Raw genomic sequence first — 16,514 nt, 5'->3', positions numbered from 1 at the left:
CGCGCATGAGTTGCTACCTTTGCTAGAGTGAATGGAGATTTCTTTATGTTAGCTGATGTGCCACAAGTTTTGAAACATGTAACTGCTCTTGATTGTAACATGGGTTTATTGATATAAATGAAGCTCTCCCTTTCCTAAAAAGAAGAAGAAGAAATAGGTGATCGAGCGTTTTCACATCCAGCAACCAGCTGGGCACGCCAGAAAATGCAGATGATCTATGTTAAATTGGTTATTTATCAACATCTACTATACATATCAATTTTCCCCAAAAGAAATATGTGTCTTCTTATCCTACACTAGCACTCTATTTTTGTCATGTCCATTGCATACCTCAGTAATAGGCAACATGCCATGAGAAAAATCGACCTAGCATTTTCCAAGGCTGAAGCCTTTCAGTATGAATCATGCCAAAACACTCAGCGGAGGTTTGTTAAAGCCATGTATATACAAATTCATCTCAAGACTAAAATCTTGGCATTTCTCCCAAAATGCCACCAATGAGATAAGTGCCTAAAAGGAGGGGAAACCTAGTATAACAAATCTTGATCCATGTGAACAACCTAAAAGCAAGCACAATTTACAGGGAAGGACACCATACCTTCCTAGAACTCCAATTGTTTCTTGATGGCAAGAACCTAAATAAAAACATAACAAACTAAAATCATAGAGATCTTGGCTTATCATCCATATAATAGCAAGAAAAGAAGAACAAAACGTGTAACTTCCAATTTGTTTTCACTCATCTCAGCCGGCACTCAGGATTTAGAGGACTGAAGGTTCTTGGTGGTGATCCATGCAAAGAAAGGTGGAGAGTCATTTATAGGTTGGTGAGTGCTGAGTACATACCGTTGTTCTTCGGTTAATGAAGTGATGCCAGTGGTGAGGGTTGGGAACGTATCCAGTAAACCCAGCCTTGTGGTGCTATCGGTGCACTGAAGGTCTAAAATCACACTACAAGTGTTCAAAAAATTTGAAAATATTTTAGCATGTACACATAACAATATCAATCATGTCATCCAAGTGAAAATAGTGGGGAAATTGAGCTGTTAATATTGAGGCTCCGCAATAGTTTCTCACATATTATGATGGTTTTTGGCATAATTTTTCGGAAATGTTAACGCCCACACGTGTGGGCGTTGACCATCTCGACCACACGCATCCATCACCGTCCAGTACTACAGTACTCCTAAAGTTATGAAATCATGGCAACTACATTAGATCAGACCATACATGGCAACTGCAGTTGAGCAACCATGGCAACTGCAGTTGTCCGACATGGCAACCGTAGTTCAGCGACATGGCAACTGCAGTTAAACGAACATGGACGAGGGTCTGGACCATGGCAACTGCGGGCGCGCGGCGGGCGTCACGCGTGGCGTGCGGGACCAGGAGGGTACGAGGCCTGACATACGGGCGTGTGGGCGTTATCAACTTCGCCCACACGCACGCGTGTGAGAGGGTTCAGGAGGGGAAAAAAGATGTGTGTGGACATTAGTTGTTTTGCCCACACGTAGGTGTGTGGGCTGGTTGCTGTCCATGCCACACGAGGCGTGTGGCACAACTATCCGATACACCACACGTGTGGCAGTTATCGGGACCCTAATTTTTTCAATATCTGTTTTTTTATTGGGAAAAAAGAGCTCTGCAGCAGATGCTCAATTCAAATCGCCCCTGTATTCTCCTTCGTTTCGATACAAAAGTTGCTCGCGAAGGAAACGGAGAGGAGCGGAGAGGTAACCCTAACCCCCAAATCCTCGAGCGCTTCCTTCAATCCCCAACACACCCGGCCGAAATCCTAAAATCAAACCGCGTCCGGATCGATGGCCGGCCGCGCCTCGCTCGATTCCCCCGGCGACGCCTCCCCCTGGCCGGCGTCGATTCTCCTCGCCGAGGAGGCGTACGTCGCCGTCAGCAGGAACCACACCACGGCCACAGCCAAATCGAGGGTCGACCACACCGTGGAGCTCACCTTCTGGATCGCCGACCCGCCGGCGGTCTCCTTCTACACGTTCCACTGCTCCAAGCCCCCCACCTCCGACTCCGAGGACGCCGCCGACTTGCAAGTTCAGCCACACGTCGTCGGCGCGGAGGGCCGATTCGTTCTCGTCCGCACCTTCTTCGCTTCCGGCGACGACGAGTTTGAATACTTCATCTACAAGGGCGACCCCAGGTCCCCGTCCCTCGAGAGCGTGCCGCTTCCCGATGATGATAGGCTGAGCGGATGCGGAGGTACCGAGTTCGGAATCGTGCCCCGCGGCGACGGCGACCATTATCTCCTGATAGCGCTCTGTTACGCGGCGACCTTGAAGGATTACCGGCTTCATATCTACTCGTCCGAGGACAGAGCATGGAGGACCAAGGAGCTGCTCAACCCATGTCCTGGGGTCCGTACGATTACACCGGACAAGGTGATGCTGCTCCGAGATGGCGTGCTGGTGTGGGTCGATTTGCTGTGCGGCATGCTGGTGTGTGACATACTTCAAGAACGAGAACCCCTTCGCGCTCGCTTCATCCCATTGCCTGAGCCATTGCCGAGAAACAGAGAACAAATTTTGAAGCAGTTAATCCCGGGAGCTGCCATCAGGCGTTACCGGGATGTCGCCTGTGTTGATGGTCTGATCAAGTTTATTGAGATGGAACACCGCGTCACTGTAACAGAGATTGTAGATGTTCCTCCTGAAAAGCCATCTGACCCCAGGAACAAGACTGTGCTCTATGATTCTGACTTGATCATGCTCTACAAGCGCAAACATGTGGACAACAAGCCCAAGACGCTGCGCACAATGAATGGTTGGAGTGCCATGACATGGACTAGGGAGATTGAGTCTGACTGTTGGCTCAAGGGAGTCATTGTTGATGTTGATGACATTTTGGTCGATGACTCGGCGTTTTCAGCCTTACTGTCTGGCCAAAGGAACGAATCCGCTGGGAGCTTGACATTCAAGAACATGTACTCGGCTTGCCCCACCCTGAGCACAGATGGTAATGACATCCTGTACCTCAAGTCATCAAGGAAAATGAGTGATTCATATCGATGGGTGGTTACGGTTGACCTTAAGGAGAAAACACTGATGAAAGTGGAAGCACCTGGGGCGCACCCTTTTGGAAAATATTCTCCTTCGTGTCAAATATTCCTTCCCTGTGCATTGGTGAACCATCTAAAAATGACTCCAGGTAATTGTTCACTTGCTCTTGTTATCAACATGCTCGTGACCCTTTCAGTGTCTACGCACAATGCGGCTGGCGAATTATCTTGTTTGCTGCTACCTTTTTATGCTCCACGCTGTGCATATCTTTGTTAGGGCTGTTTAGAGCTACATATGATACTCTGTGATTTCTACTGTGAGAAATAGGGCTATCTAGTTTTCCTACCTTGTCTTTATGGCTACATGTCAATCTTGTATAAATTGTTTTTATTTTTTTGCGTAAGGGTCTACTCCCTGCTGATTCATACTTACACTGTAGAATCCAATCCCAATCTGTGCTGGGCAGCTAGATTTTATCAACTTACAGTGCAGATAGAAATTAATGCTGCACTAATGCTTATCAAAGAAATTCAAATTGTTCTATGCATGGGCGTGTGGATATTTACAAGCTGCGTGCTATTTTGCACCCCATCCGAGTCTGCAAAAATGAAAGAATAAAATAGCTTGAGCACTACTGAAACCTGTTTATGATTATGGCATTGCTTATGAGTTTATCTGTCTTTTCTAGGCATTAAAGTCTCAGCAATTCAGACCGCACAGACAAGCAGCTCTGCAAATGAGCCAAATAACGCAGCTGTAAGTATTTTCTATCATGTACTAGTTTTCATATTTCAAAAAATTCCCACCCGCTGAAGTTTCCTCTCTTGTGTCCATAGATCTGTGTCGGCGAGCCTGATTCCTATGAATCTGAAAACAAACGTCCAAGGCAGGTTTCTTACTCTGTTATAAGAACTCTGTTCTTTGAAGATCTTTGCAACGATGATCTGTTTTAGACGTCAAACCATTCAATGTTCTGAATGCTATGCTAATTTGTTTTTGCACATATTGGAGGTCTTCCATATAACTGGTTTTCTTGTTCACTCAGGCTATTGGCTGAGAAAGTCAACCATGCACAAGATTTAGCTCAGAGTACTGTACAGAATGTTCATAGCTCAGAGGCCTGTCCTGATCGAAACAATATGGTATGCTGAATCCAGTATGTTTCGTTTCCTATGTGTCATAGACCAAGATTAATTATGATGTGTCATTTCCAGCCTCCACAACCATGCTTCAACAGGTGGGAGGGGCCTGGCTACGGTGGGTACTCATCATGCCCCCCTCAAAACAATCCGGTATGCTGTATTTCATATGCCCTGTTTCACATGTGTCCATTTTTAATCATCATACAGCAACATTAATTAGAATGTGCCACTGCAGCCGCTGCCACAATGTTTCAACAACTACACTCGACCGTGCAACCCTGTGTATGCACCGTCGGCCCCTGCCCCTAACATACATAGCTACGGCAACTATCAATCGTTGTGGCAGCAGCCACTACTACCGGAGCAGCAGATGGCACCTAGCAGGGCATTTGGACCTCACGTGGTAAGAAAATCGTGAAGCTTATGATACGATCCCATGTCCTCATTTGACCTGCAGCTGTAGAAAAGACAATCTCGTTGTGTTGTATGATTAGAAGATTCAAGAAACCATGGGCACCATGTTTGTAAATATGCTAAGGATTCCAAAAAGAACTAAATAGTCGAATAAGTTTGAATCTAATTCAATGTCATATAATAGGTTGCAAAGTTGGAATTATTTATGTCTGCTACGTTGTACCGCTTTTGTCCTGTTACCTACAGTTAAATTAATTAGAAATTCCTGTTTGCAGGCACCCCATCCATACTTCAACAACTGGCGTGGAGCCAGACACCATGGGAATTCACAGCAATACCCTGCCGGTAACTCATATTACTATGGTGCGCACTCAGGCAGTGGCAACCAAGGATTTGGTTACCGGCCGATTTACTACGATTACTGATACTAACCACATTTACTGACCCCCTCCGGTAAAACACTCTGCCACCTTTACTGTCTGAAAAATTCCGAGTTAATTTGAATTGGAGGTATATAATTAACTGCCATATTCAGTATATATCATGGGTTCGACTCCTAGAGCATCACTACTAGTTCCATGTGAAAAAAATTGTAAAATTATTAGGTTGGAGGTCGAACCTGTGTTCCCCACGAACTGCTGTAAAGCAAGCCTACTACACTACTGCAACTATAGATTTCTACCTCTTTTATCATTTAAAATATATATTCAAATTTTAGTTTCCCCTATTCAGCTGCAGCTTCCCAGTAAACACTTAGTGGTGTTTTGGACCTCGTGCGGGACATTGAGGTATGTTTCAAACTGAAATTTAGATGTGGTTGCACAGTTGGCCTTTAAGGAAACTATGTACGGAAATATTAGCCTCACATAGTTAAGATACTGTATATCGGAACATACAAGTAAAGTTGTCCTGTATTAGTATTCACGGGTGTGAAATATGAAAAAACAGCAGCTGTTTTTCTGAAGCGTGAGCACATCAGTGAATGGCGCTTAACCTCTTAAAGAGGTTCTTTGAAAGGAGCGAATGTTTGATAAAGGTGTGGTAAGGGTCAGAGGGTGATGGAGGGTGGTGGCTACTTGAAGATGGAATAAGGTTCTCCCTGCCTAGCCTTGCCCCGATGGTGCATCTAGCGTCGTCGGAGGGCATGTGAAGGTGTGTCTGAGGTGGATCTCGCGGGATTCAGTCTGTATTTGTCTTCGGTCCATCTAGTTTAATCTGATCTTTGTTCGTCTATATTTGTGTGTCTACATGTTGGATCCTACAATTCTCTTCATCGATGACAGTTGCTGTTCCGACACGCTGGTCATGTGGGGTCTTAGCACGATGTTTCGACTATCTACTACAACAAAAGTTTGCCCGGCTCCGGTGAGGGAGAGACGATGACGACGGCAATGCCTTTGGCTTGCTCCTGTGATTGTAGTTGTCCGTAGGTGGTCTACGAATCTAGATGTAATATATGTTATTTTTAATGTTCTTTGTAATGCTTTGATGAATAGATTGAAAGTTTTTTTCCGAATAAGGGGCAGCAGTAATGGGGCAGATCAGCCGTACATTGAATGGCCGTTGTGTCCTTGTGGGTGTCTTGCATCCCCGATTTTTATTTTACTTTTATTTTCCGGGGTATTCCTGTGGCCTACCAGTATCGGAATATCTGGCCCTGCCGTATATTCATTTGTAGGCCACAGGAATGGCATCTCTTTGAGTATGGCGTTGGAGAGGGCGACGGGTAATATTCATTTGTCCCTGCCGTAAAAGAGCTCTTTGAGTATGGCGTGCAAGCTGAGTCGCTAAACGTTGGTTTCACGTCATGCAAAGATCACTCACCCTTGTCGCCTATAATCACTCTATGAAGAATGCAGCTTTTTGTCTGAAATTTCTTTGTATCTCTTTCGATCATTGTCCTAGGGAAGGTAATACTGTGGCGCACTTACTCGCTTGTAACGCAGAGGGATCTTTGTCGGTAGTTTGGCCAGAGGATCTGCCAGATTTTATTTTTACGGCCCTTGCAAATGATGTACTCCCTCTCTCTTAGTTTACAAGGCATGTGCGTATTCTTAGGTTGTCAATTTGACTAACCTAATACAAACCATATATTACAAAAAATATACCAATATAAACTTCAGATGTTCTATTTTCAAATGGTCTAATTTTTTTTGTTATATATAATTTATATTAGGGTGATAAAATTGACAACCTAGGTATACGCATAGGACTTGTAAACTGAAACGGAGGGAATAGTTTATTTGATATAAGCAATAAAGTGCCATGAAGGCTTTCCCTCAAGAAAAAAAAAGGAGAGCTCTTTGAGGATGGCGTGCAAGTTGAGTTCGCTGCACGTTGGTTTGACTTCATGCAAAGATCACCACCCTTGTTAGAATCACTCCGGCACTATCCGAGCCGTGCCATCTTTCCTGACGAAAGGGCTGTCAAGATGTTGTGCAAGCACGCTTGTAACACTTGCGGCTTATTTGGTGGCAGTAAAATTCGTGAGTTCCTTCAAAAATAATAATTGAAGTTCTCCTTAGATAGCATTTACTGCTTGAAATCATAACGTGTTTTTATGGGAGTAAACATTCTAAATCAACGATTCCGAAATGTTAGATAGACAGCTCTGTAATTCCTGGTCAGGCGGTAACTTCTCCAGCTCCAAATCTTAAAACAGGTAGACACATGATGAATTAGGTGATCTACTCGCCCATCCTCATGACGCAGCGCAGGCCCTCCTCTTTGAGCATGAGGTCGAACGCCTTGTTGATCTGGGAGAAGGACACGCTGTGCGTGGTGAACTTCTCCAGCTCCAGCTCCTTCCTCGTGTACATCTCGACGACTTCCGGGAGGTCGGTGCGCGGCTTGTAGTTGCCGAAGAAGGTGCCCTTCAGGGTCCTTTCATTGAGGAAGTTCATCGGATGGGTCTTGACTCTTGAACACCGCCTCCTTGTGCGGGACGCCCACCAGCACCGCCACGCACCACCCCTGCATCCAGCAGATTTCGACATTCAGTCTGAACTCTAAAACGTGTTTACAATTAATTATCATTGGAGTACAGATATAGGTATGTTGAGAGCTACGCACATCATGGACACATTCGAAGGCGGCGATCATGGCATCGATGTGGCCAGTGCACTGAACCGCACGGTCGACTCCGCCATTGGTCATCTCAACAAGCACCTGGAGAGCAACATTTAACGTTGAGTTTTTCGGCATGTCATGAAGAATGAACAAAGGGGAAAATGTGCACCGAGGGACATGAACAGACCTCTTGCACGGGCTTGACGTGGTCCTTTGGGTTCACAAAGTCGGTGCATCAAAATTTCTTAGCTGAAAAACAATGTACATGATGTTCAGTGTTCCATCCAAAAATATTTATTAAGATATAGTACTTGTTTTCCCTGAGGCAGACCGTACCTTGTTCTTATTTTGCAGGGTTCAAATCAACACCAATGATCCTTGATGCCCCAGCCATCTTGGCCCCTTCCATGGCCTGATCACGTGAGAAGCACACAATAATTAGTCATGGTTGTAGCACATAATTCTCTTCAGCCTGCAAAATTATGGCATAGAACAAAAACATCTTGGAACATCACTCACAGCAAGGCTTACAGCTCCAAGACCGAAAATGACCACCGTCAAACCCTTCTGTCGGTTTCGCGACATTGAGGGTAGCACCATGTCCTGCAGAAAAATGACAATTCAGCAACTAATGGAGGCACCCTGAACATTGTGTTTCATTTGGAAAGAGTGGCATGAGGAGCCATCTCTTACCAGTTGAGATACCACAGCTGAGAACACAAACTTTGTCAATGAGTGCCTCGGGTTTGATCTTCGCGAGGCACCCGACATGGATCACAGTGTACTCACTGAAGGTGGAGGTCCCAACGAAGTGCAAGATCGGTTTCCCATTAAGGCCTTGTTCGGTTGAGGCGGTTTTGGAAGGGGATTGGCAGGGATTGAGGGGGATTAGATCCCCTGCAAGCCAAAATCCCCTCCAATCCACTCCATTCCTCTTGAGAGGAGGTTTAAACGAACAAGGCCTAATGGTGAAGCGAGACTCTCCATCACCAATCCACGTTGATCCTGAGGAGGTTAGAAAGGTTGCTCTCCTCTGACTTACAGTGGGCACACTCCTTGCACTCGCCGGTGAAAACCGGGAGGACATGGTCACCCGGCATGAGCTCAGTAACGCCCTCTCCAACGCTCTCAACAATGCTGCAACAAGAAGCAAGTTAGTAAAAAGAGTTAGCAGAAAAGATAAACCACGAAAAGCAAACATAATACCGTTCAATAAAAGTCCACTTTAAGAAAATTGACAACTGACAAGGAAGTTAGCCACTCAAAAAAAGTCACAAAATGAGTAAAGTAGTTAAGTACTGATTGTTTTGTTTTTGGAAAATTATAAATATAAATGGGGTGAAGATATAACGAGGAGATTAGTAGCTTACAGAACATGGGAAAATAACTAGTCCAAAATCATAATCAACAGAACCCCGGGAAGACCTATACTCAACTGTCAGGGCTTACGGCAGGGAGCACCACTATCACCTATGCTATTCATACTCATCATGGAGCCGTTACGGAGAATGTTCCAGATGGCAGCGCAGAGTGGAATCCTCTCACCCCTTGCTCAGAGAGGGATGGCACAAAGGGTTTCAATGTTCGCAGACGATGTTATGATCTTCCTAAAACCGGAGATAGTGGACCTAAAAGCATGTGCTGCCATCCTTCAGCTCTTCGGAAATGCTTCTGGCTTGCGAGTCAATCTCGCCAAATGTGCAGCAATGCCGATTAGGTGCAACAAGAGACAGATGGAGCAGGTAATCCACATCCTGGGATGCCCGATTGGTACTTTCCCGTGCAAATATCTGGGCCTTCCCTTCACTGTGAGAAAGCAGACAGCGGTGCAGCTATCTGGGCTGGTTGACCAGCTGGCAGCTTGCTTACCGAGTTGGAAAGCCGCCAATATGCCGAAAAGTGGAAGAATGGTCCTTGTCAAGTCAGTGTTATGTGCAATACCAATCGACGCGATGATGGCCCTGGACATTCCAAACAAGACACTTGGAGCAATGGTCAAGATATGCAGAGGCTTCTTATGGAAGGGAAAGGCTCAAGCAAGTGGTGGACAGTGTGCAGTGTCCTGGGAAGAGGTCTGTACGCCACATTGGGCAGGTGGTTTAGGCCTACCAAACTTGCACTGGCTGAATGTCGCCATGCAGGCGCGATGGCCGTGGCTCAAGAGGTCAGACCCTGCGAGGCCGTGGAGCGAGTTCGACATTCAGGTGCCTTGCGACTCCATGGACTTATTCAGAGCGACCACCCACTCTATCGTGGGCAACGGAAATACAACCCTCTTCTGGGAGGACAGATGGGTCGAGTTCCTCAGGGTGGAAGAGATAGCGCCTAGCCTCTATGGCCTGGTGAGGCAAAACACGAGAGCCACTAGAACGGTCTCCAAAGGAATGACGAATGGAGTCTGGGCCATGGATATTGGACCTGAGCTCTCACCACAATTGCTACAGGAATACTTACTACTGTGGGAGCGGATAGCGGGGATCCAACTGGACCAAGACAGAGGCGACTCGGTGCGCTGGGCATGGGAAGCAAATGGAATTTTCTCAACACAATCGGCATACAGTTCAAGATTTTGGGGCCGTCAGACCACACCGGTAGCACAGTTCACATGGAAGTCCAGGGGGGCGCTGAGATGCAGATTCTTTGCATGGCTTGCCCTACGTAACAGATGCTGGACATCTGACTGATTAGCACGGCGTGGACTAGACCACCAAGAAGCCTGCCCGTTCTGCAACCAAGCTGAGGAGACCATAGATCACATCCTCGCCCAATGTGTCTTTGCAAGGGAGGTATGGTATGGACCTGGACCTGCACGACAATGAACAAACAAGAGTGGATACCAACTGGGGATACACGGCTTATAGAGTGGTGCCCAAATAAGGGTGGAAGCAATGGAGACGGAAAAGATGTCCGTGCCCTCGTCCTACTTGTGATGTGGGAATTATGGAAACATCGCAATGCGATCGTGTTCGATGGTGCAACACCATCGGTGGAAGGGGTACTCCGCAAAATCGAGGCCGAGGGTAGATCATGGAAGGCAGCAGGCATCATCAAGGCGGATGAGCAGAGTTTCTTTGGAGCTCTAATGGTGGGTAGTGACGCGAGAAGTTAGCAGCGTGGACACGTGGAGTTGGGTCTATTATATGTATATGTAAACCCAACGTGGAGGGGCTCTTTACCCCCTCTCTCTTCTATAATATAAAGTACGCACACTCGTGCGTATTCGAGAAAAAAACTTTATAGTGTAAGCTTGTTTCATGGATGACGCTATCCTATGATTCTTCATATGCTGTATGTAGGTATCAATCTAATACCAGTGACTGATCAGTGTTCAGGATGACTATAATTAGATCGAAGCCAGTGTGAATAAATAATGATTTAAGATTCAAGATTCCTCCAAGCAACAAAACTGAAAGAGAGAGGATGCATACCCTCCAGCTTCATGGCCTAAGATCCTAGGGAAAACCGGAGTTTGGCCGTGCACAAATCAAAGCAGAACATCACCAAGTTAATTAGCCACTGAGATGCATCACAATTACACCATTGGGAACACACAAAACTCTGTGTGGATACCTTGGCTTCCCAGAAGTAGACGTCAGTGTGGCAGAGGACAGTGTAGAGGATCTTGACTCACACCCCCATGGCCTGTGGCGGCGCCACCTCCACCTCCTCGATCGTACAGGCTTCCCGGCCTCCCATGCCACCGCCACTGCGATCACGCACGAACCAGACCAATTAGATGATCTCCATTCAACAATTCCAGGGCTTCTTAACATGAAATCAAAATCAGATGAAACTAACTAGTACTGTTTCAGGAACAGACCTTTGCACTTGATCACCTTCCTGGCGGCCGCCATCCCTGTCCCCGGCGGTTGCTGGCTCCAAGAACTCTAAGAGGAAGGTGGATCTCTGTTGCTGTTTCTGCTTTGCAGTTCGTTGATTGTAGATCTTGGTGAGGAACGAAGGTGACCAAAACCGGGGCGATCCAGAAAACCAACTGGTCCTCATTTTGCAACGGTCCACGACCTGAAGCATCGTCGTTAATTTTGCTAGAATACTATAGTAGGCAGCTGAAATAGCTCATGGTTCTCTGCATCTGCCGGATCAGTGCATGTATGGTGGATTCCTGGCCGCCGGATTTCAGTTTTACTACAAGTCTTTAGTGCACGCTTTGTTGCGCTGAAGAATGTCACGCATGTACATTTCATTAAGAGCTTCCAGAACTTGAGCTTCCTAAAGGTGGTTTGTTCTAGAAGTAGGGATCAAAAGTCAGAAGCAACATCAGCTTGCAAATATGGTAACAGAAAACTCTCTGAAATATCACTAAACACTATAAAATCACAATAATCACAAGCAACTTACGGCAAACAAAAAAAATCGTGCCAAAGAACACAATGGAATGGATCTCAAGCAATCTCAGGAGCTTTTGTTCTCCCCTTGGGTTTCATGGAATTTATGCAAGAACCTGATCCCCTTAAACCGCAACATAAACTTCCCGCTTCAGAGTAGTTGTCTAGGCGTACAACAAACAGTAATATCTTGAGATAAATGGCTCAGCGTCCTCCCTTTTTCCTTTTCTATAAGTGATTTATGTCGAAGCTCTAGAAACAGCTTTGAGGCTGTTGCATCACACAGAAACTCATCAGCACATAAATTAAGAACAAAATCTCATTTGATCTATACGCGCATACCTTGTTCTTGGTTGATTTATCATCCCACATTGTTACAATGCTTCCATGTATAGCTCCAGGGATGAGATCACATATGCAAACATAACAGATCTCTAACTAGGATAACCGCAAAAATAAATTGACAAAGCAGTTCCTCAAAATCTCAATAAAAACGACTTAATATAACAAAGTTCGTGAAAACGCAAGCCTCGCAAAATAGTAGTGTTTCTTTTCTGTTGACACATCAAAAAAAGGAACGCACAAGGCCACATCAATATATACCATATTACTTTGCAAATCATAGAAAAATGTTGATTGCACGAATTAGGATTGGGTGCTTGGACCACCAATGGAACTTTTAGTTTCTACGTTATGCATTATTTATGGCAAAACATTATTTGGCTTAGAAAACACTGTACTGATTTTAGTTTGTGATACTGATGAAAAGTGCATGACATGATATGTAGTACTAAATATTTCTGCAATATTTAACTATGATTAATTAGATTTGTACCATTTCGAAGAGGTTTGCAAACAACATACTACATGATAGTCAAGGTAAAAAAGGCAGGTTCAGACTCGGGACATAATGTAGGCATAAAACATCATAACATCCAGAAATGAAGCTTACCAAATTAAATCGAAGAAATCTTTTGTGTCTACCGCAGATAGGTTTCTCCTTCTATAATTCAAAGCTTCTCCTGATTTACTATAAGAGACATCATGATTCACCCCACTGGTATGCTTAGCTCTCCCGGTTCCAATAACTGTTTATGGTAAATGAATGGCCTTGGGAGCGGTGACTCTTGAGCCTGGCCAGCCTGAAAATCTGAGGCCACATAATAAAGTAAACAAAAGGGTAAATGTTAGTTCGAACAAGCAAATTGATCTTAATTGATCATTTTCGACCTGGCATGTAAGAAACATTGTTCATACATAGGTCCTCGTAGAAGTGCCAAATAATTCTGGGCACTAATTCTAGTCCAGCATCATCAGTAATTGACAACAAGGTATGCAATTGAAATTACTTTCAATGTAGTAGCTGTTGGTCCCTATACACATCAAACATAACCTGCATTTGCAATTTGCATCATGGATCACACACAAGAAAATCGAACATGAAACAACTCGGGAACCTGCAAAGGTGGAGAGGCCAAATAAATTCTGTAAGCTATATATGGACTGCCAAGGAATGGAGTCAAGTACTAGTAGTTACTCCGTAAGAATCAGGCTGCTAAATCATCATTGTACGGCCATTACTATTTTTGGAACAATAATAATAATAATCACTCTATGCTTCAGGTATCGAACAACTAAAAATGGATTAGTGATGTATACGTTCTTTCAATGTAATTAATGTACCTAAAGAAATTGATTGAGAATCAAACATGGGCTAAGAATGATGGGAATCATATAAAGAAAATCATGCTATACTGCTAGTACTATATTGCTCATGGCTCGCTTGATTTCATTGGACTTTATCCTACCAATTTATAACAAACTGTCATGATTACATGAGTTATGTGACTAATTTGTTGGATGCTATCTTGAATGGAGCTTTGATAGGTCTTAACCCTGGCGTGAACTCCTGGAGATTCAAGTTGAAGCATGATCCCTTGCTGGTCAGGATCAGAACAAAGTCAAAATATGAGTCTTGGCCAATGGACAGAGTCCTTGATCTAACAGGATTTACAACTTATTATTTGATCAACTTATAAGGAAAATATTTATTGGTACACTCGTATGACTGTTGTGAGTCATGTAATGATACCAAAAATCAGATTAGAACTTACATTATCATTATATATCATGGAAGGGATGTACAAAGGTCAGAGTATATATCATGGAAGGAGAAGGGGCAGCAGTCTATACAAAACATCAAGGATGTACTACAAAGTAGGAAGATGCAGATAATTTTGTTTCATCAGTATACTGCCACATCATATGTAAATATCAGAAACAGAAAACCAGTAACAATTTTTGTTTGATAAGCGTTTATATTATTTGAGGTACATATGATAATGCTGTCTGATACACAGTAATTGATGCATAAGACCAGGACCAGAATCACGGAAGACACCGCACCCAGCAGTAGGCCAAGACCAGAATCACGGCAGACGCCACACCAGCAGTAGGCCAAGACCAGAATCACCGCAAACACCACACCCACCGGAGAAACAGAATCATAGCAAAGAGTAACACCCGGCATTCGTCAAACACCCATCATTCGTCCTGAGGCTCAAGCAAGTCACTTGCCGACTCCCTGGATGCAGCAGCGGAGACAATCCACAATACTACGCGGACATACTGCCTCAATCAGACTGCATCTGCTCCCATCCGCGATATTGTACCCCTGAATCTGGGGATCACAATCGTGTCCCAGGTAGATGGTATCAGCAGCGACAGAGGGGTAACCAGCCTCAGCTGGTACAGAAATTGAGCGGCACATGCCCATGAACACGGCGCGCCCATTGAAGCCCTTGGCTGGGGCCAGGACCCCAGCTTCCAAATCCACTCTGTAAGCATCATAACTCCTGGCATACTCGCCGTCCAGGCTTAGCTCTCGGTGCACCAGCATCAATTCCCCGCCATTGTCCACCAGGTGAAGGCTGTCAGCCATCCGGGAGAAATCAAATGAGTCGCTCCGGTCAGCGACCAACCGGAGCCGGGGCGGCTGCTGATCCAAGCTGGTCGTCAGCACCATGACGCCCCTGTAGTTGGCGCAGTAGAAGCGCCCCGCAAAAGGCAAAACCGAATTCATGTATTCCTTGTCGACAATGGTCCAACTCTCATTGCCGGGCTTAGCGACGACAAGCCCCCTGGGATCAGAGAAATTGACTGCCACCATGGAGGCGTCGGCAACAAGACCCACGCCAGTCACATTGATTGTTTGTCCTATCTGAGAGCCGCATTGCCTGGACCGATGCTGCCCTGGTCTCAGGAGCGCGGTCACCGGTGGAAGGTCTGTGAGCTGCCGCGTGAGTGGGTTAAGCAGGCGGACGACCAGGGTGGGCTCGACGAGCAGCAGGAGGAGGCCTTCTGGGGTGAGCGCGAGCAACGTGTGCTCCGCGAGCTCCGGGGGGTCCATGCGTATGCACTCGCCTGTAGACACGTTAAGGAAGCGATGGCGGCGGGGCCCGGCAAGCGCCTTGTCAAGCATGATCCACTTGCGGGGGAGGAAGCGGCCGTCCAGGCCACCGGCGCACGGGTCCGGCGAGCACCGCCGCCACGGCCCGCACACGGCGCGGAAGCGGACATAGTCGGCCACGTCGCTGGCGAGGGCAAGCTCGGCGATCAGGCCGGCTGGCCCGTCCCCGATGTTTGCCCAGTCACGGACGGGATCCACGTCGATGGCCACCGAGTATTTTCGCTTGCGTCCAGCTGATTGGGCGTGGGATCGGATGTTGGAGGAAGGGCAGGGGCGGCGCGGATCGGGGAGGGCCCTCGGTCGGTTAGCCGCCCGCCGGGAGGAGATCTGGGCTCCGGAGGTCCCCGCCATCACTGCTTGTCGTCTGACCGCGCCGCCGGCAGAAACCGACGGCGTTAGGGCTAGACCGGCGTGGGGGGACGCAGATCAGATCAGAAGCGGCGGCGGCGGCCTGGATGGGAGTGGGATTTCCCTTTTCTTTCCCCTTTTGTGTAGATGATGAGTGGATAGGCTGGCGGCGGTGGATGTTGAAGCGGAGAGCGACGGCGGCGGTGTGTGCGGGAGCAGAGATTGGCGGCGGAGGCGGTGCTCGAACGGGAGGTGTACCGGAGCGGGATGGCGATATAAACTGCGTCTTCTTCTTTTTTGGCAGGTGTTGTGATGCGTTAGAGCATTTCAAACAGACGCGCTATATAAGCGCCGCGTTGGAAATTTTGAGTTTTTTTCGCACGCGCAACCGTTCCCGAAGCTTCAGTGGAGATGCAAAAACCGGACGCGGGCATAAATAGTTCAGCGCGCGCAACCGCTCTGGGAGCTTCATTGAAGATGCAAAAAACCCGCGCGGGCATAAATAGTTCAGCGCACGGTCCGAAACCCCATCGCGTGCTGTTTATTTGTTGCTCCCGCTCTCGCACGATGCACGTTCGAGCGCCCGCGCTGCACCCTCTCCGCTGTGCCGCTTTCGCCCCGCCCGCGCCGTCGCCGGCGAATTCGCCTAATGGACGGACGCGCCGACATCCCCCTCACCCCTTCCTACACCCGTGACCCC

The 16,514-nt window shown here is 46.7% G+C and overlaps 2 protein-coding genes and 1 pseudogene across 6 annotated transcripts; 1 reads left to right on the top strand and 2 right to left on the bottom strand.

Annotated features, from left to right (window-relative positions):
- The first annotated feature begins 1,672 nt into the window (after positions 1-1,672).
- LOC123113632 (uncharacterized) lies at positions 1,673-6,129 on the top strand. 5 transcript variants are annotated; one of them, XR_006456097.1, is made up of 9 exons: positions 1,673-3,174; positions 3,715-3,782; positions 3,863-3,912; positions 4,072-4,168; positions 4,241-4,318; positions 4,404-4,571; positions 4,858-5,035; positions 5,315-5,370; positions 5,531-6,110. XR_006456097.1 is itself a non-coding variant. In XM_044534934.1 (8 exons), the coding sequence occupies exons 1-7, from the start codon at positions 1,821-1,823 to the stop codon at positions 5,005-5,007; spliced, it is 1,965 nt and encodes a 654-aa protein (XP_044390869.1). In that variant the 5' UTR covers positions 1,673-1,820; the 3' UTR covers positions 5,008-5,035; positions 5,315-6,110. The 5 variants fall into 5 exon arrangements, 2 of the variants coding, with proteins under 2 accessions (XP_044390869.1, XP_044390868.1); XR_006456095.1 differs by having other exon boundaries at positions 4,858-5,734; positions 5,866-6,129; XR_006456096.1 differs by having other exon boundaries at positions 4,858-5,370.
- A 609-nt stretch (positions 6,130-6,738) lies between these two features.
- On the bottom strand, positions 6,739-12,593 carry LOC123113634 (alcohol dehydrogenase 3-like; annotated as a pseudogene).
- Positions 12,594-12,958: 365 nt separating this feature from the next.
- LOC123117143 (uncharacterized) lies at positions 12,959-16,104 on the bottom strand. The gene has a single exon (XM_044537970.1). The coding sequence runs from the start codon at positions 15,815-15,817 to the stop codon at positions 14,567-14,569; it is 1,251 nt and encodes a 416-aa protein (XP_044393905.1). The 5' UTR covers positions 15,818-16,104; the 3' UTR covers positions 12,959-14,566.
- Positions 16,105-16,514: the final 410 nt, after the last annotated feature.

The sequence above is a fragment of the Triticum aestivum genome, chromosome 5B (genome assembly GCF_018294505.1).
Source record: "Triticum aestivum cultivar Chinese Spring chromosome 5B, IWGSC CS RefSeq v2.1, whole genome shotgun sequence".
Lineage (NCBI taxonomy): Eukaryota > Viridiplantae > Streptophyta > Magnoliopsida > Poales > Poaceae > Triticum > Triticum aestivum.
Note: the sequence above shows the minus strand (reverse complement) of the source record. Positions and strands in the feature narration are given on the sequence as shown.

Excerpts from the sequence above, each read along its gene's own strand:
- LOC123113632 (XM_044534933.1), top strand. The coding sequence starts at position 1,821 with ATGGCCGGCCGCGCCTCGCTCGATTCCCCCGGCGACGCCTCCCCCTGG. Across the intron at positions 3,175-3,714 it reads CCATCTAAAAATGACTCCAG|GCATTAAAGTCTCAGCAATT; the intron begins GTAATTGTTCAC and ends TGTCTTTTCTAG. Across the intron at positions 3,783-3,862 it reads ATGAGCCAAATAACGCAGCT|ATCTGTGTCGGCGAGCCTGA; the intron begins GTAAGTATTTTC and ends TTGTGTCCATAG.
- LOC123117143 (XM_044537970.1), bottom strand. The coding sequence starts at position 15,817 with ATGGCGGGGACCTCCGGAGCCCAGATCTCCTCCCGGCGGGCGGCTAAC.